Source organism: Lissotriton helveticus, chromosome 4_1 (assembly GCF_964261635.1).
Source record: "Lissotriton helveticus chromosome 4_1, aLisHel1.1, whole genome shotgun sequence".
Taxonomy (NCBI): Eukaryota; Metazoa; Chordata; class Amphibia; order Caudata; family Salamandridae; genus Lissotriton; species Lissotriton helveticus.
Genome location: NC_136063.1, coordinates 10,465,132 through 10,485,442, shown reverse-complemented (window position 1 = coordinate 10,485,442; position 20,311 = coordinate 10,465,132). Strand labels below are relative to the sequence as shown.

At 42.5% G+C, this 20,311-nt stretch overlaps 1 protein-coding gene across 1 annotated transcript in view; it reads right to left on the bottom strand.

The window, feature by feature from the left end:
• The window catches only part of LOC144828281 (vomeronasal type-2 receptor 26-like), a 35,491-nt gene extending 18,684 nt beyond the window's left edge, over nt 1-16,807 (bottom strand). The window contains exon 1 of the mRNA XM_078686363.1: nt 16,699-16,807. Within this exon, the coding sequence (XP_078542489.1) occupies nt 16,699-16,705 (7 nt within the window). The 5' untranslated portion in view covers nt 16,706-16,807. The remainder of the gene's footprint in view (nt 1-16,698) is intronic.
• Nucleotides 16,808-20,311: the final 3,504 nt, after the last annotated feature.

The following is a 20,311-nucleotide window of genomic DNA, read 5'->3' as shown; positions in this document are numbered from 1 at the left end:
CGTTCACTTGAAAGCTCATATCTTAAAAACAGGTCACTGAGGTGGGCGATTTTCAATTTTTTTAAGTGAATTTTTAGCCCTCAGATGCAAATCCCAAAATTATGTTATTCACTTTGTTCCAGTGTTCCTTCAGGTCATCGTCCATCAGATAAAAATCATCCACATACTACGACGCTTCTTCATCTAATTTTTGAAGTAACTCGGTTACTCTGGCCAAAAATAACCCGGGCTGTTCTCAAACCCTTGGAGGATTCGACAAAATTGCTGTTTAGACCCTAGCGCTGAGAATGCTGCTAAATACTTACTTTCAGGTGTTATATTTTGGCAAAAAATCCTTTAGAGATATCAAGAGTTGTTTTCTATTTTTTCTGCACAATGTTATTCATTAATGGGGCACTGTGTGCATTTTGGACTGCAAATGTCTTAGTACAAGTGTTTAAATGTTTGTAATCTAAAATTAGATGATATGTATTGTCAGGTCTCATGACAAAAAACAAAGGATTGTTCATTTGAGAGGTGAAAGTTTCACTCACCTCTTGGCACTCAAGTTGATCTAAAATCTCCCTGACCTGTTTTTTAGCTTCTTGCTTTATTGGATACTGCCTCGGCACAGTTGGAGTATTTTTTAAAGGAATTATGTGGTGGGGTGAATCCTAATCCGATTCAACATGGTTTTTTGTATAATCCTGGACCCAGGGTTACCACCCCACTCCTGCGCATATGTATGTTGCAAGTGCCTGGGAATATGATCAGAGAATGCCAGTATAATTACTGTTTCTCCTTTAGGGCAATCCATGACGAATGCTGGTGGCCAATCTTGTTCAGCTAACAAAATGTCATAGCCAAATATCAGTATATACCAAAAAAGACCACTCACTGTTCTACATTTGCCCCCCTCCATCTAGAGCGTTATTTCATATACTTGATGTGGGACACTCACCCTAGTATCGGGTGTTTCCACCATGGTATAATCATTCAAGTCCGCTGTCACCAGAAATCCCATCAGATTCTGGCGCGCTATTGTTACTTCTGCCACACTGCCTAGCATCATCAGAGCCTATTCCCCGTTCAGTAGTCAAGTCCTCAGAATTCTGAGCATGTCATATTTGTAGAGCTGCAACCTTATCCTTTTTGAAACGTGGCTTTTGCTTAGACTTTTCTTCTTTTTTGGAAGTGTAATCTTAAGCGTGCTGTTTGTCTCTGGACTTTGTACTTTCTTCTTGACTTTCTGACCACCCTCCCCTGTCCGAGTTTGTCGATGAACCCTGAAAGGAACGAGAGGAATGTGTATTAGTATCCTGATACCTGCCAGGTTTCCTAATATTATCCCTATTCCGGAGGTTATACCTCTTTTCGGAAGGCTCCTGTAGAGGAGATATACCTCAGAATTGAGATCTGTTCTCTTTAAAGTTTTGTTGTTTTTTATCATCCAACTTCTTCTTAGTTCTTAGTTGTAGCAGGTGTCTGCTTGGAAGTATCCTTTTCAGAACTGCCCATTAGTTGTGGTTTTAAAGCTTTCCCACCCAAACGGTCTCTGCCGAATTCTGAATATTCAGTTTCAATTATTTTGGTTAGTTTTTGTACCTGTTCTAAAGGACTGAACTCCCTTAGTCGTTGGCAGATTGCCACCGAAGCTGCTTCTCTCCTACTATTATCTAATATTATAGCTGATACCTGGGCATAGTTACCTAGTAACGTCATCCCTAAGTTCAGAGCAGGCTCTGCTCCGTACTCGTTCTGTATTTGTCTTAATACATCTGCTATCACTGCTCATGAAGGAATTCCATGAGTTCTGTCATAAATGGCAGCAAAGACTGTACCCCAAGTGGTACAATACAATACTTATCCCCATGGGCAAGCAGATTTTTAACATTCTGTGTTTTTCATACAGGGGAGTATTCTGGAATACTGTCTATAGCTCTGTTATTTTCTGAGCTACCCATAATGGCATTTGTTCACGTTTAGATGGCATTTTGCACATCACTGCGTGTAATGTTTGTGGTGTGATTTTAGTTGCTGTACCCAGGGTTCCATCTATTGGAACTAATGCTGGTTGGACTGTAAATGGCCTCATGACGAATTGCGTCAAGTTTCTGTATATTTTTATTAAATCTTTATGTTGTATGAGTAAGTCTCTCTGTGGCATTGTGACAATGTCAGGATGTGGTGTGTAGGCCACTAATATTGGTGATGTTGCCCCTTCTCCTTCAAGCGGGCCGAGTCTTACTATCCTTCTTATGTGTGTTAGGGTACCTTTAAACCAGTATAAATGTTCCTGGTATGTAAGCAGAACTTCAATGTCCTCAAACGGACAATAACTGGTGCATCTCCTTCTGTGTCAGAGTGAAATGTCTGTGTTATTGCATTTGCTGCTGACAGTGTAACCCATGAATAAAATACCTCTGTTTTGTTTGATTTGTGTGTCTCGATCACAAAAATTTCCAAGCCACCTCTGCTGATAAACCATTTTCTAACAGTTTCAGGGTGACTGTATGTCTGAATTTTTCTCCAATCAGAACTGCAGCTGCATCTTCTTCTCCAGCTGAGAGGTGTAGATCTACTACTAGGTTATCTCCTGTCTCAGTCATTTTTATAAAGAACAAGTTTATCTAAGGGAAATAAGATAAGGATTTTTATGCACAAATAAGGAACACTGTGTCCTTTAAGCTTGATTAACCAACAGCCCATAAATAGGAGTTTTAGCCGACTTAGCTGCTGAAGAGTTTGTGCCCACCCACTCCAAACGTCTCTGGTGTTTTGTGAGTTGGGGTCTCTGAAAATAGCACAACTGAACTACTCAGATTCCACTGTTAAATAAGTACCCAACCAACGTTGACGTTGCCATGTCGTGTTGTTTGCGCATTTTGGATAACATAAACTGTGGGACTATGGCAGACTTATTCTGTGCACTCCCACCGGATACCTTGGCCTGTCTGTATTAGGTAGCTCACAGTGCCACTAGACTCTCCTCCCCTATTAGGGAGAAAATCGTTTCTGGCAACCTCAGAACATGACAACCCTGATCCCCCATGATCTTGGAAACAATATAGTATTTTTTGCTCTGTCACTCATGCTCACTTAGTTTGTCTCAGAGATACACAGAATAGACATACTGGGCTTTTCAATAGGAATTTACTGAACAGTTGTTATTCTAGCACAGAATAGATGAGCTGCAACAACCATTAGACAGTTGCAGACAAATATGACTAGCAGTGCTACGAAAGTAAAGGGATGGTACAGGTATACCATTTTGCAGTAATCATGAATATATACCAGTACATGAAATACATGATAATAAGTGCGTACTCCTATGATGTCTCCTTAACTAGATGTACCTAAATGGGTAAACATCGTTTACAACGATGTTTTCACAACGCGGTACCTTTACACCGCGGCTGTGACAACGCAAGTCGTTACCACGACTTGCGCTGGAGGGCGCTCAAGGTCTAAAAATAGTTAATTTACTATCCTAACACCTTCCCTAGGGTCCACGGGGACTGGTGTTAGAATAGTAAATTAAACTATTCGAAATCCGCGCCCCCCCAACGCAAGTCGTGGTAACGACTTGCGTTGTCACGGCCGCGTTGTAAAGGTATGCGTTGTGACGGTACGCGTTGTACCGTCATATATCCACCTAAATGTACCTAGCATCTATGTAGGTGTTATGCCGAGAATCCCTCTAGTATCTAGTCCACCCCATTACCTGAGAATTAAAGAATGTGGGACCCCGTCCTGGTATCTAGTTAGACACCCCACAAGGGATGTTAGACCACTGCTAGCTGGAACGTCTGCATGCAGGAACATCAGCGTCGCTGGTCAGTGAGTCAGCTGGGAAATCACGGTCTCCTCTGTCTTTCTAAAGCAAGACATGATGTACATATACCCACAATTCTCCCCAGGTGGCCTACCTTGCTGTGTTACTGTGTCAGCCGAAAGGATGAGATTGGGCCTGAACTTTATACAGAGATATAATACAGGAGATGTTCGTCCTGATATAAGTCCTGCTGTGCTTCAAAGAAGCCTCATGCATAATGTATGAGATTCAAACTAGGGAAAACCCACGTTCAGCAATGTTGTATCTAGGTAAAAGGTCAGTGCCTAAGAACCGTTATGTCTGTAATTTAGGGAAGAATAGAATATAGGTGAAAAGTTGTGATATTACTTGTGCCTATATAAAGTGTCGTGTATTTCTATAGGTTCTGAATCGATCCCCCTATTCCTGACCCTATTCTGGTTAAACTAACTATCAAGTTAACTAACAGTCAGCCCATGAGGCAAGAACAGCCCCCATGATGCAGATACCGTTATCTGACGCAGTCACACTACGGCACAGGAACGTGTTATCTGATTAGGTCATAACGCTTGAGATCTAATTAGACAAGCGACATTCCTCCAGCCCCTGATAAGGCATACGACGTTCTCATAACAAATCAAACCTATGACAACCTGGAAAATCCGTGCGGCCATTGTTTTGATTTCACAGAGAACTTTAGTAAAGAATGTGCTAACGAGCAAGTCGTATGACATCTTTATTGACGTATCTATGTCCATCCTTACGTCAATCTCGGCACCTTTAAGGTATAAATATTGCCGACCTTGCCCTATGCAAACACACGCGTGGTGACAAGACGGAGCAGCCATACTTGCCGAAGCCGAGAGCAGAAGCAGACCCCGCTGGCAGCAGCCCCGCCTTCCTGACACGCTGAGAGACGCGCTGCTATCTCAAGCCGAGAGACCCAGCACCGGCGCTTTCGGGCAGCCCTCGCAGGCAGCCTGGAATATCGAGAGCAGAGAAAGAGATACTATTCCTCATCCATCCTAAATTCCAGGTACAGAACTGAATAACCCCTCACAGAGAATTCTTTAGTTATAAACTTGGCAAAAACAAACTTAACTTAAACTGTAACTTTCTATTCCCGCCCACGCATTAGACTTAGGTCAGGTACACGGGGTAGGCGTATTTAGAAACACCAGTTGAGTACGTTTAGTCAAATGTATATGTGTATGTAAATATATTTTAATCATTTTAAACATCATATGGCTCAGAAACCATATCAATGTTTTTACAGTATTATTTTATACTATTGCTTTTAATGTATGCACTTTACTTAACTATAAGTATTGCAATAATATCGATCCATTTCTCATGTATGAGAAAAGAGACTGATCAATAAATAACACCTTTTTATTGAACACGCCCGTCTCTTCCTTTTCTCTACATTCTGATGAGACTAAGAATGCACGTACTGACTGAGTAAAATAATTGCCTTGTGCTCACACGACTCTCGAGATTGACTCTTGATTAGGGGAGAGCAAAGTTGTCATGTTCTATGTTTGTCAGAAACTAAATCCCTTCTTGTCTAATCAGGGGAGTTAATTCCTTCCTTGAACATTCGAGAAAGTTTCTAGCGAACTCTGAGCTTAGCTGGCAAACCCAAAAATTAAGTCTAGTATCGACAGTAGTAGACCTAGTTAACGTCTGGCCTAGGCCTTTACTGCTGTAGGTACTATTCCAATGCGCAGAGCCTATTGGGAAAATAGGAGCTACACTACATGGCGCCCAACGCGTTTGGAAAGGGCGATAAAACTAACGTAAGACATTTAGAGTAACTCAGTCGTGCTTTCTCACTCAGACCCCTTTTCCCAAATACTCCAAAGACGTCTGGAGTGGGTGAAAGGTTATATCCTCCAAAACCTCGCAGGAGGGAACTCCTATGTATGGTTCTTGGTCAAGTCAATGTTGAAGGATAAACAGTTCCAAAATATTGTGCATCTAATCTCTGTTTCCATAAAGAAACCTGATCTGCAAATAGACATAATACCATCCTGTCTGTAAAATGGGAGACAGTGATGAAGAAAGAGAGGCAGTTAAATTAGCTACTGAACTCGCAGATGCTGATGCTACCATGCAAGCAGCAGACCCGAATATAACACTCATTCCGGTCATTAAAAGGAGATCTATAACCTTAAAACTTATAGAAAATGGACTGACACCTAGAGGTGGCACAGTCATATTCGTAATTGAGGCACACGAATATCGGCAGACAGAGGTATACTATTCATGGATACATTTTCCAGCAGCAAATGCTGTAACAAAGTACTTCCACTATTACAAAGTAGAGGAACCTCCTGAAACGTACACTCCTTTCGAGGAGGTGGAAGTACCACTCAAATTCCAAGAGCATTTGCTCTTATTTGATGGCGCCCTAATACATAACAATCACATTACAAGGCTCGGTCCTTTAGGAAGACCAGGAGCAACGTGGCCGGTCTTAGCCGGATACACACCACATCCAGACATCGAAAGAATGCCTGCAGCAGAGCTGTTAATACAGCTAAAACAACTACTAAAAATTCATAGACAATTAGTTCAGTATGTAATGCGGACTTCAACAATTCAGCCAGCGATTAAACTTCCACAGCTGACCCCTCACCAGGGGAACACAAATAAAATCACACCACAGAACATCCAATCCTGCCTAGGTAAAGTTCCAGCTAAACGGGAACAAATACCATTCTGGTTGGCACAGAAAATCACCCAAATAGAGGCGGTGTTTCCTGACACCACCCCGCTGGAAAAACACAGGATTCTGACTATATGTCTCCCAATGGGAATCGCACCACACATTGAGGACTGTGACACTTGGGGTACAGTCTTTGCTTCCATCTATACAAAAACGCACGGTGTCCCATCCATTTCGGTAATACCAGATGTGCTAAAAGAAATTCAAGATGAATACGGTCCAGAACCTGCTTTAACCCTTGGTATGAAATTACTAAAAGACTTCAAGCAGGTCTCGGCTATATTATTAGCCAACATAAAAGGTGAAGCAGCAAACGTGGCGATCCGCCAGAGGTTAAAAGAGACAGATATAGCAGACCAACCAGCTGAAATTGCCAGAATCATAGAAAAATCCTATGAGGAACTAGGCAGAGATAGCCTAGGTGGAATACCAGTAAAACCGCAACTGACTACAAGTCCAGAAAAAATATTTTTTAATAATAATAATTCACCAAAAAAGAACTGGGATGGAAACAAACAATCCAATCCTAAAGAAAAGAAATTCCAGTCCCGAGGAAGGTCTCCTAGGCGAAGAGAGAAATCTCCAAACCAAAGACAGAGGTCACCGCAGAGTGACCCCTCTGGGAATAGATATAACCTTAGAAATAGGGATAATATTAAAAAACCTGATAGATATCAAGACATTGATACACGTCCCTCTCAATCTTTTCAGAATTCCTCGCAGAAATCGGAAAGAAGAGGACGATCAGAAGAGCACGCCAAGTCCAAAGACAAGGAACCTGCTCAGCTAAAAAAGAAATTACAATTTCCAAAAAAGAAGGTAGCCAGTATCAAGGTAGTTAAAAATGCCGAGAATACTGAGGACACAACTGAAAAACGGAGAATGGGCTCAGACAATGCTAGACAGCGCAGCAGAGGTGAGCATAGCTCGCAAAGTCCTTATGAATCATCTGGAGACAGTGGACACGAATGAATACCTTCAAGTGGAAACTGCAGACACCAGAGTTAGCAAGCCCCACAAGATATACGAGATAACATTACGTATAGAGGGAGATAAGACTAGGAAAATAAGGGGACTATTTTGGGATAACCTCTCAAAGGGTTATGACATCCTTCTAGCTGAAAAAGACTGGCCACCAGAGTTTGTCAGGGAGTGCCCTCATGGCGAAGAAGTAATTATGCCTGCCTTCTCGAATCAGATCCCGATTCATAAAAAATACACACTTGCTAGAAAGTGGGCAGTGGCCTTAGCACCTGCTTTATATAAAAATCATGTAGGATGGGATGAGGATTCTCCTCCTCACAAAATCCAGTTAAAATCACAACCTACTGCACAAAGGCAGTACCCAATTAAGCAAGAAGCTAAAAAACAAGTAAATGAAATACTAGATCAGCTAGAATACCAGGGGGTGATTGAAACTTGCACCTCACAAATGAACAACCCTTTGTTTCCGGTCTCCAAACCAGACAATTCATATCGTCTAGTTTTGGATTACCGACACCTTAACACATGTTGCAAAACCTTTGCAGTGCAAAACTCACACAGTGCTGCACTAATGAATAACATAGTGCGCAAAAAATACAAAACAACCTTGGACATCTCCAATGGATTCTTTTGTCAAAACATAGCACCAGAGAGCAGATATTTAACTGCATTCTCAGTAAATGGCACTCAAAAACAATTCTGTCGGTTAGCCCAGGGGTACAAGAACAGCCCAGGGGTATTCTCAGCGAGAGTAACAGAATTACTGCAACTATATGATGATGAAGCATTATCTTATGTCGATGACATTTACTTAACAGACGATGACTTGGATACTCACTTGAAAAGAGTGAACACCATAATACTTGGGTTCGCTGCAGAGGGTTACAAATTCAACTTTAAAAAATCCAGAATTGCCCATCTGACAGTCCTATTCTTAGGATATGAATTATCAAGTGAAGGCAAAAGCCTGGCTGACAATTTCCTAGAGAAATGTGCCGTAATCCAAGCTCCTAAAACACTAAAAAACCTACAGTCAATTCTAGGCTTCCTAAATTTCGGAAGAACATACATTGCAAATTACGCAGAAAGGGTCAAACCCCTTTATGATCTAATTAAACCAGACTTTAAAAGATCCAATTGGACTCAAACACACACAGAAATTTTTAGATCCTTACAAACAGACATGCTAATTAAAACAAAATTAGAAACACGTGATAACACACGCAACCTTGTGATCCGAGTCATCCCAGGGAGATGCGGATTCACATACCTGACCTCTAATGAGGGAGAAAAGGTACCAATTGCATTTAAATCACACTTGTACACTAAGGCTGAAATGAAATTTAGCCCAACGGAAAAAATTCTTACAGCAACACAGACAGCTATAGCAAAAGAACGAGCCCTGGCATAAGGTAAACGAATAGTAATCGTGACACCAATACCAGCCTTAGAGGCGGTAACAAAGGCAAGCATTCCAAATGCTAAAGCACTCCATCCGAGATGGATACAATGGGCTAATTCTCTTGCTGCAACAGACGTGGTGTACGAATTTGATCCTTACTTAAAAACACAAGAATTTCTCCAATATGAATTTGAATGTCCTCCGCCAACCGAAATTCTGCCTCTAGATCACTACGGCTGTATAATATATACAGACGGATCAGCACAACCCGCAGTAGGGGGTAAACAAGCTTACAGTGCTGCGTGCGCGATTGTTAAAGGTCGTTGGCACGAAGGGAAATTTAAACCAACCCTCACTAAAACACAATCCCTAGGAGATTGTACAGCTCAGCGAGCTGAACTACTAGCATTCAAGATGGCGCTTGAAAATACCGATCGAGAATTCCCCACACTCATAGTGTGCGATTCGTATTATTGCGTTCAATCTTATAATGAATACTTGCAGATCTGGCTTCAGAACGGATTCAGGGATGCGAAAGGTGGCACAATCAAGCATAAAATGCTCTGGGAACAAGTAGCTCTTTTACAAAAAGAACTACCAAAGACTCATGTGATACATACACTGAGTCATCAACGTGATGGCGTTCACGTTGCAGGGAATTCATTGGCTGATGAGGCCGCGAAGGCAGCTGTGCAAACGGCTTCCGTAGCTGCCGTCACCCGGTCAAAAACAAAAATAGACAGCGAAATTTTACAAGCTGTCAGCGCTTCAGAAAAGGATTCGATAGAACCACTCCCTAAAGGCTTTCCAGTAAAATACTCATACATAACTGATGCAAACAATGTTCCTTTTGCTCGAATCCCTGGAGTGGGGGATAGGGCAATTCCAAACATGGAACATAGGTTAGGACTAATAATAGCGGCACACGAAGGGCTTGCTTCTATTCATGCTGGCGTCTCAGCCACAGTATCATTATTAAAACAGAGATACTGGTGGCCACAAATGAGAAGACAAACAAGGAACTATGTTCTAGCATGTGAAATATGTCAAAAAATGAAAGTATCAACGGTGAGACGTCCAGCACAGACGCCCCTTCTAATCTCGGATAAACCATTAGCCTGTGTTTATCTAGACCACTGCGGTCCCTTACAAAGGGATGGTAACTATAAATATATCTTGGTCGCAGTGGATTCATGCATGAGATTCATATGGATGTGGCCCCAGCGAACGGCTGACGCCAGAACTGTTATAAAAGATTTGCGAGTCTTTATCGGCACATACGCAATTGGCATGCTGCATTCGGACAATGGTCCCGCTTTTAGCTCTCGGGCTTATAAGGAGGCCATGGTCAGCATGGGTGTGCAATTGCGGTACTCTTGTCCATTTCACCCTGAGGGGAACGGAATTGTTGAAAGAAAAAACCGTGACATAAAGCAATCTATAACGGCAAAGGTATTAGGTTCGGGAGCTGGGTGGGTCAAACATCTAATAAGTGTCCAACGTAGTCTAAATAACTTGCCAAGAAATTCTCTGAAGGGATTCAGTCCGTACAAATTATTATTCCGAACTAGGATGTTGATCTCTGACCTTGATAGTCAGACTTCAGTGGTAATAGAAAAAACCTTTGATGTCAAAGACCGTTTGGCTATTTTGCAGGACTTAAACAAAACAAGAAAAGACCTGAGCAACATACAGTTGAAACAACAGCCAACAACCACTGAAGAATCACCACCTGTCCCAGCAAGACCTGTCTGGATTCCAAAAGTCGGGGATCTAGTCAGGGAGAAGATCGCCGTAAAGAAGGAATTTGGGCCTTCTTACAGAAAAGCAGTTCCTGTCTTGTCTGTCAACGGGACAAGATCAGTTGTACTACCGCCACTTGCTGGTAAAAAGGAGAACCGAGTTGTATCCATCGACCTGGTAAAACCACAACATGTGGCCGATAACAAACAGTAGGCCAAGTGGACTCCCAATAAGTAGCAGAACACCAAGGTTTGCTACCAGCACAGAGGTCCTAACAAAAAGGCTCATCACATTCGAAACGCCTAAAGAAGAACAAGAAGGACTATGCAACAATGCAATAGAACTCAGACCTCTTAAAACCCAAATAAAGACATTTAGCAGAGACACACCAATCTACAATGAAGTGCCGAGTGACAATGCAAGAAACAAAAATCCTGAAGCAATTGGAACAATTGACAGAACTGCATCCGGGTACTTCATCAACTTCGATGATTCCTCTGAAAGCCTCAGTAAATCAAAGACGCAGCCATCATCAAAATCCTTTAAAAACAAAGCGAAGGAACTTTTGAAACAACTGAAAGAAACATATCTGGTTTCTCCATGGATTGAATTTTGGGTGGGTTTTGGTGCATTTATCCTCATACTTTGGCTCATCATGGTATTTACTTTGGGACGCTTCATTGAGGGAAAATATGCTAAAATGGACACAGCAAGTCAGAACATCAACTTGATCCTCAAACCACACACATCTTCACACGTCGAGAAAAGAGAACTCTCTTCAGAACTTTCTTCAGCCAACTTCACAGCCAATCCGATACCTGGTGGGGTAGCCTGGGACAACACTGACTATGAAATTTATGGTCCGGTCGAGATCCTGAAATATCCACACCAAATCAAGATCTCCTTGAGTGACTTTGCAAAACCAAACTCATTTGCTGATGATTGGGACTTCGAAAGCATCAACAATATGATGACTGACTTAGTAATGTCTGCTAAATTTACAAAACATGATTATTTGCAAGGTTCTACAAATTATGATAGTATGTATTGCTATAACCATTATGGTAACCATTTTTTGCATAAATCGGCACAACCTAGAAATGTTTTAAATTATAATCAATGGGAACATTGTGCTACACCTCCAAAAGGGAGCTCTAGAACCGTTTATGACAAATATTCATATTTTTCAGGTTTTAACATAAGTAATGCTGAAACATTTTATTTTAAATTGTCAAACAAGACAGGGATGAAAACCATGATAACCAACACAAAATTGATATATTCAGATTCATTCTTCGAAAAAATGAATACTTTTGGATTTGATTATTGGGACAAAAATGTTGATTTGAAAAGTGTTTGGGGTACAAAAGAATGGCAAGTACAGGGTATAGAAGCTTTGTTTAGAGCCTGCATGATCCCAGAACAAATGATATTTTTAAATGACACTGTTCAACAAACCACCTGTCTTGGCTTAGCCAAAATCAAAGATTTAAATAAACCGTCTATTCCAAAGCCAACAATGTTTAGCAATAGCTCTGATACAGATGAAGAGATAGACGTAAACCATATATTAAACCAAAACAGAACACATCCTGATTGGAAACAATGGTTGATCTGGCGCACAGATACAAATTACTGTCAAGATAGATTCCTGAATAAAACACAGGGTTTCAAAATGACCAGGCCAGACCCTAGATATCCCCAAAGACATCACCCAGGGATAATAACAACCTACAGTGTGGGCAAATTATGCCTTCAATGGCTACAGACTTCCACACTGCCTGAAATTAAGCAACACCTAACTTTACTTACTGATGGTGCTGACTTGCGTGATTTCATACTGGGACCACGCAAACAGCGTCAAAAGCGTTTCATAGCAGCCTCTGTATATGCGGCATACAATGAGGCCTGGAAGGTTACTCTAATTGAGACAGCAGATAGAATACGGGAAATTGACCGTATCGATTTAGAAAAATCACTTTCTGTAGTGGACAATGGGTTAATGACTCTGTCCTCCAGAATTTTTTCATTGGACAGCATTGTGTCGTCAGCAATCGATATATTATCGCAAGACTTACTGTTATTACAACATGGTCAGTCACAATTGCGTTCTATTGTACAGCTTGGCTGGACGTTACAAAATCTGCATTCAGGCTATGTGCCTTGGCGTTTAATCAACACAACGTCACTATTCCAAATCTTTAACCTTACTGATAGACAAATCGGTATGGCGCAAAAAGGTGCTGATTATACAATCTTGAGCATTGAAAAACTAGAAAGATTACCAATGACAATGTCAGAACGACCTGTCAGTGAATGGATAATCCACGGAATCATAAATATTCCAATCTCAACCTTCAGGTTTCAATACTGCCAAAAATATATACAGGCTGGCATGTACGAGAAATTGGGGAAGGGGTACCTTAAAACAACTTGGAACCTGCCCTATTCACATGCATGTGTCAGTAATAAAGGACAGAAAGTGTTTCTTAGTGGCAACAATTGTGCTATGTCACTAAGCGGCACGCTTCTGTGTAACGGAATTAGTTTGCATGGAGCCTGTGAAGGGAATTCATACAACCTTTCATGTCACCAGCAAGGCGCACCTGCAACTGAAATAGAACCATTCTTTCAAAGACTCTATAATGGGAGTTACATTCTTATTGTAGACCGCAGATGTTGCAGTCTTATGCCCGGGACTCCTTATCTAGTAACTACAACGGCGAAGGTCAAGTGCTGTGGACGTTCTTTATTCCCCAGCTCCTTTCCAGACAGGGAGGCAAGGGCATGGCCCAATTTGAAAATTACTTCTATTCGAATAGATACTTTAAGCAGAATGAAAACAGTGCTTCTTCAGACGCCTACAAGGCTCACGTCATCAAAAGAAACGTATGATCTACAAGTCGCAAGGACGACTGCAGAGATACATACATTATTATCAACTAATTCCCCCGTACATTTCGCGGAAATCCTAAGCGAAATCTTAAATATTTCTGATACCACTGGGGTCTCAAAGGTATTTAAGACAGTATTTTCGATGGCATTAACACCATTCAAAGCCATACTGGGTATTTTTCCAGATTTCGTCCATTCGATTTTTGGCGGACTTCCCCTGATCCTGGGACTGATTGCAGGAATCCTATTCCTAGTCCTTATTTTTCGTTATGGCAACCCATGTCACAGACAAAACTCTGGCGACAAGGGAAGAAACAATCCTAGCCATTGGATACCGGGACCGGATATCAAAAATCCTGGGACTCTCCCGGCTTAGAGACCTGAACATGACTTGGTTTCTATCATTTCGACCAATGTGGCAAAGGTGTGTTTTACCTGTACTAAGGTGTCTGCTATGCAGAGAAGAATGCATGTTAGACACCTGTCTGACGCTACAATCGGATGCGCCAGTGGATGCAGATACACTGTTGGTTCCTACCAAGGTTCACGCTTTGTGCTGCCCTCAAAGGCTGCCAATCCTGATGACGGCATTCCTGGAATCTTCACCACTACGATTGAAGAGTAGTGAAGTTCAAGGTGAAAGCAGCATCGAACAGGTACAACCTTCTGTCAGCAATGCGAATCAGAATGTCAATGGAGACAATCATGCGCACGAATGCATGGTTACCCCTATTTCCGACTTAGTGGAACTTTCCCATGAAGCTGTTGACAGTTTTTTCGAAAGCCTTAATGATATGATGTTCTCTCCAGAACAGAAATAGAGACTTTTGAGCAAGCTCGCACACGGCGTTCCCTGAATTCGGCCTTCAACTTTAAAAATAAAGTCACATGAACAATTTTTCCCACCAGTTCACGGACAACAATTTTTTAGCAGCCCCAAATTATTTTTTACTAAATTTTCGGGACACTTATCTTCTGCTTAAAGTAAGAAACTATTCCTAGAGAACTAAGATTTCTATTTTTAGATACTTTATAAACTTTAGTTGCCCGATGGTATGTTCACAAATATTTTATTATGTGATGAAATGGTCTCGACCTTTCTTTCTGTATAGCCATATTAAGAGCCATTTCATGTGTATTTCTCATATACCAAATAAGCAATAATGTCTACAAATGCGTGTTTACTTTTGCATTTAATTCATAGCTTAAGTGCATACAATATATATGACTGCAATTTTTCAGTATATTTGAAAATTTCGAAATGCATTTATGTATTTTGGGGTGGTAAGGTATACACTATACTCTATAGTATGTTGTACTATGTTATACTATGCATAGATTAGTAGATATGACCATAGTTAGCGTGGAGTGGGTGTCGTGTATTTCTATAGGTTCTGGATCGATCCCCCTATTCCTGACCCTATTCTGGTTAAACTAACTATCAAGTTAACTAACAGTCAGCCCATGAGGCAAGAACAGCCCCCATGATGCAGATACCGTTATCTGACGCAGTCACACTACGGCACAGGAACGTGTTATCTGATTAGGTCATAATGCTTGAGATCTAATTAGACAAGCGACATTCCTCCAGCCCCTGATAAGGCATACGACGTTCTCATAACAAATCAAACCTATGACAACCTGGAAAATCCGTGCGGCCATTGTTTTGATTTCACAGAGAACTTTAGTAAAGAATGTGCTAACGAGCAAGTCGTATGACATCTTTATTGACGTATCTTTGTCCATCCTTATGTCAATCTCGGCACCTTTAAGGTATAAATATTGCCGACCTTGCCCTATGCAAACACACGCGTGGTGACAAGACGGAGCAGCCATACTTGCCGAAGCCGAGAGCAGAAGCAGACCCCGCTGGCAGCAGCCCCGCCTTCCTGACGCGCTGAGAGACGCGCTGCTATCTCAAGCCGAGAGACCCAGCACCGGCGCTTTCGGGCAGCCCTCGCAGGCAGCCTGGAATATCGAGAGCAGAGAAAGAGATACTATTCCTCATCCATCCTAAATTCCAGGTACAGAACTGAATAACCCCTCACAGAGAATTCTTTAGTTATTCACTTGGCAAAAACAAACTTAACTTAAACTGTAACTTTCTATTCCCGCCCACGCATTAGACTTAGGTCAGGTACACGGGGTAGGCGTATTTAGAAACACCAGTTCAGTACGTTTAGTCAAATGTATATGTGTATGTAAATATATTTTAATCATTTTAAACATCATATGGCTCAGAAACCATATCAATGTTTTTACAGTATTATTTTATACTATTGCTTTTAATGTATGCACTTTACTTAACTATAAGTATTGCAATAATATCGATCCATTTCTCATGTATGAGAAAAGAGACTGATCAATAAATAACACCTTTTTATTGAACACGCCCGTCTCTTCCTTTTCTCTACATTCTGATGAGACTAAGAATGCACGTACTGACTGAGTAAAATAATTGCCTTGTGCTCACACGACTCTCGAGATTGACTCTTGATTAGGGGAGAGCAAAGTTGTCATGTTCTATGGTTGTCAGAAACTAAATCCCTTCTTGTCTAATCAGGGGAGTTAATTCCTTCCTTGAACATTCGAGAAAGTTTCTAGCGAACTCTGAGCTTAGCTGGCAAACCCAAAAATTAAGTCTAGTATCGACAGTAGTAGACCTAGTTAACGTCTGGCCTAGGCCTTTACTGCTGTAGGTACTATTCCAATGCGCAGAGCCTATTGGGAAAATAGGAGCTACACTACAGGGGTAGGTTATCTATATGTAATATAGCAAAATAACAAGGAATTTAGGTAACATTTTCAGAAGGAAATGTACAGGTTGGAAGCAATGTGTGTGAAGACAATATATGCATGGGGATTTCTGGGCAAAGAAAAATACAATAGCATGCGCAGACACACTGGTTTACTTAGCAAGATTTCACAATTGTTTGTTCACCATAGACTACTACAGACAGGGTTGGACTGGGAATTCAAACCAGCCATAGCAATTGAATGGGGGTCGAAGGCGGGGAACGCTGCTACTACTTTTGGTACAGGGGGCAGATATTATAGCATTGCTGCAAAACCGCACCCCTGTACCAAACATGGACCGTACCGGTCCAAAACCAGCCCCTCTCCTTTTGGCTCACCAAGAAAACCACATACCGGTCATGTTGGAAAACTCTCCTTCCGCACATGGCACACAGGAAAAGCAGCAGACTGGCTTCCCTTGTATTGGAGCTTTGCGGTACCCTGGGAGGCAGCTCTCACTGCAGACAGAGCGCGGAGCCTGTGAAGCCAAGTGAAGGAAGAAGAAGCTGGGATTAACTTGTACAGTGGAGGCTGCTTCCCACCCCGCAATGCATCTTTCACCACAAGCACTAATGTCCATGTGGACTCATCTTCTTAGGCACAAATCAGTTAAATTAGTTTTTAATTGCATGATTTTTTTATTTTATTTTAGTATGCTTTACAAAGATTTGGAGATCATTAAGTGTTATCCATTTGATTTTTATTGTTTGGCTAAAACTTCAGATGTGTATCTTTTCAAAATGTGTTTTTCCGGGTAAATATGCTAATATTTGAAATCAGTCCAATGCAACAATATATATTTTATGAGTCTAATTTATTTTCATACCTTATTATAAGGACCTAAAAACATATTCCAGAGTGTGCTTTTATTTTGCATTACACTAGGGGTCTTATTTACGAGTCTCTTGCACCGCAGGAGCATCACTTTTTGTGACGCTCCAGTGGGGAAAATTACAAATTCGTATCAATGAGGCAACGCAAAGCCTCTGTGAGTGAGTTTTGAATGGCCGCATAGATACGGAGTACAGCAAGCCAGCGCAAATCGGTGATTTTCCTTACTCTGCTCACCAAAGATTTTCCGTGGCCGTTGATTTGGGTCTTCCCATGCAACACCCATGGATTTTGATGCTGCCCCTGATTTACAAGAATATGTAAACCTGGAGATGCGCCAAAACATTATGTTTCCCCAGGGAAAGGCAACAATGAAAATAAATGGAATATATAAGAAAGAAACTAGAAACTAGCCCCTACGGCTGCTGTTTGACCTACCCTGCTGAAATTAGATGGGGACTACAGGCCCCAGCAGGCAATGTGCCAGGAAGGCGCCAACGAGAGTTCCTTTGCGCCGAGGTGTGCTTACATCTTCAAGGAGCTCCTGCAGTGCGGGACACGTGTTGGCCACACCCGGGCAAAGCGAACACCAACTTCGGGCAAAGCCCGGGCCAAGGGTGGGCCCGTCCCTGCCCGTCATTGCCTGGAGGAGGCTGAGCACCCCCTCATGGAGTTGTGGGAGTAAAACGGAAGCTTGGCTCCTGGGGTCAGTTTCCCACACATTGCTCACACTTTTTTTTTTAGCCTTTTGTATTGTTTTTTTATTTTAGCTATACTCTACGGCCTCTGCCTTTCAATTAATAGTCAGCTATAGGACCACGAAGGGAAAGTGCAAAACCCCGGGACCTTATGAGCTCAGCTCTAAACTAACCAATAGCACCACTCTGGACTCTTTTTTGGCAAGAGCAGTAGGGGGTGAAGGGACGGCCTGGTCCTTCTCTTGGGGGGCCAGCAACGCAGCCTTCACAGCATGCCCCAAAAGATTGTGCAGCCCCCAAGCCTGATAAGAGCCCTTCATGTTTACTCCCTGCGGCTCTGCCCCTTGACAACATCATGTTGAAAACCCTAAACATCAGCCTATGCTCCACCAGCCCAAAAGGAAGAGGCAAACTAAGTAACCACCTAAGATGAGGGGGGCCTAAGGGACCTCTAAATGCACCTACTAACCAGCCTAGAACTCAGCCCAGTGCTAACTGCTTGCCCCCCCCTCTGGATCTAGCTGCCTTGGACTGGAGATATTTGTTTGGCAAGCTTAAAGACTCGATCCAGTCAAGTATTGCCCCTTTTGTTGAAAGAATATCCAAACTAGGGTCCCCTTTAACAAAGTTAGCCGCTGGGCTTGATGTTATGTTATGTTATGTTATGAAAATTTATTCAGCGCACAGCTGCTCCAGCGAAGGAGCGTCCTGGCGCTTGACAAGGTAACCAACACAACACAACTAAAAAGACAGTAGACTAGGAGGAGACAAGCTCAAGGAAATAAAAAAGTCTTGATGGCCCTACGAAATAAAAAGAGGTTTTCAGATGCACGTATCTTTAAAGGAAGAGAGTTCCACAGGGCCGCAGCCCGAACTCGGAATGAGCGGCCTCCCGCTCGGCTAAGTTTAAACCGAGGGACCACTGCTAGATCCTGACCTAAAGATCTCAAGGAGCGGGCAGGGACATAAGGATGCAGTGAACTAAATCTGTCCCTCGGTTGGGAGGGGTGCAGGGGCAGACTTGCCATCCCGACCTGGACGGGACACCTTGCGAGACACTCGACATAGAGGTCAAGCCGCAGATGGAGCAGCTATTACCATCTCTAACCCTCACCTGCGGCCCCCTCAGCCTCTTCCTCCCCCAGCGATACCAACTGTAGGAAAACATGCTGTTGTGGACAGACCTCAAGGGAAATGTGTAGGCCAATTGGCACCTGGGGAGCTGGTGGACAGGCCTGTTAAACCAGGTGTACAGTTCCCACATTTAAACTTGCTACCGGACTGTTGCCCCTACATTGCTATCCTGAGGGTAATAGTGTAGTTGAACGAATGAACCGTGATTTAAAGCAATCTTTGACAGCCCGAGTTATAGGCACTGGCAGAAACTGGCTGGCTCACCTCTATGGCGTGCAGCGTGCTCTTAATAATCTCCCTAGAAGGTCTCTGGGTGGGCGGACCCCATACGAAATGCTCTTTGGCGTCAAGATGTACGTCCCTGACCTTGACGGTCTAGACTCTGTGGTTCGCGCCACTTCCTTTGACGCAGATGAACATTGCAATGTTTTACAGATTCTACAAAAGACCAGAGACAGTCTTGCAAAGGAACATTTGCCCTCCACATCGGATGATGCGTTGCAGATCCCGGTAGTTGGCTGGCTACCGCAAGTTGGAGAACTGGTTCGGGAGAGGATCGACAACAAGAAAGAGTTTGGTCCCTCCTATCGAGCTCCAGTCCCGGTGCTTGGAGTGAAGGGCACAAGAACAGTCATTTTACCACCACTTCCAGGTCGTAAGGAAAACAGGTTTATTTCTATTGACAATGTCAAGATAGACAGAGTGGCCGATTCTTCTTAGCATGACTACAGCTGTTTCCTGTCCTTCCATTGTGAGAAATTGAATTATGCCCACTGCTTCTAATAATGAACCTGAGGTGGCCATCGAATTACCTGCTGTTTCCAGTCCATTATTGAATAATTTACCAGGAACTAACCTTGATGAGACAGACTATACATACCACACTGATTTGTCCATGCCTGACCTGCAAGCTCGTTTAGCCACGGAATCCAGATTGTCATTTGACTGTGCTTCCCTTGCCTCGAAAAAACCCTCTCAAATTGCGGTATATGCTAGCCTGTTTAAAAAACATTTTTTGATTTTGATTAATCTGCTGGCATATGTCACAAAGAAGGACATAATCACGCGTCTGTTTGTACAGTCCCCGCCACCAGAAACGTTGTTGTAGTTGCGTTACAGTGGCTGAGACGCCCGCATGCGCAGACGCCACACCTTCATGAGCCGCTGTAATCAAGTCTGTTCTGCGATCCGAGTTGGGAATCAGCCGTTCCCCAACATCAGGAATTGTCACAAAAGGAACCTTTTCGGGACTTAAGTGGTATTTATACTTCGAAGGGAATCCCGCAGGATGTTTACTTCCCTTC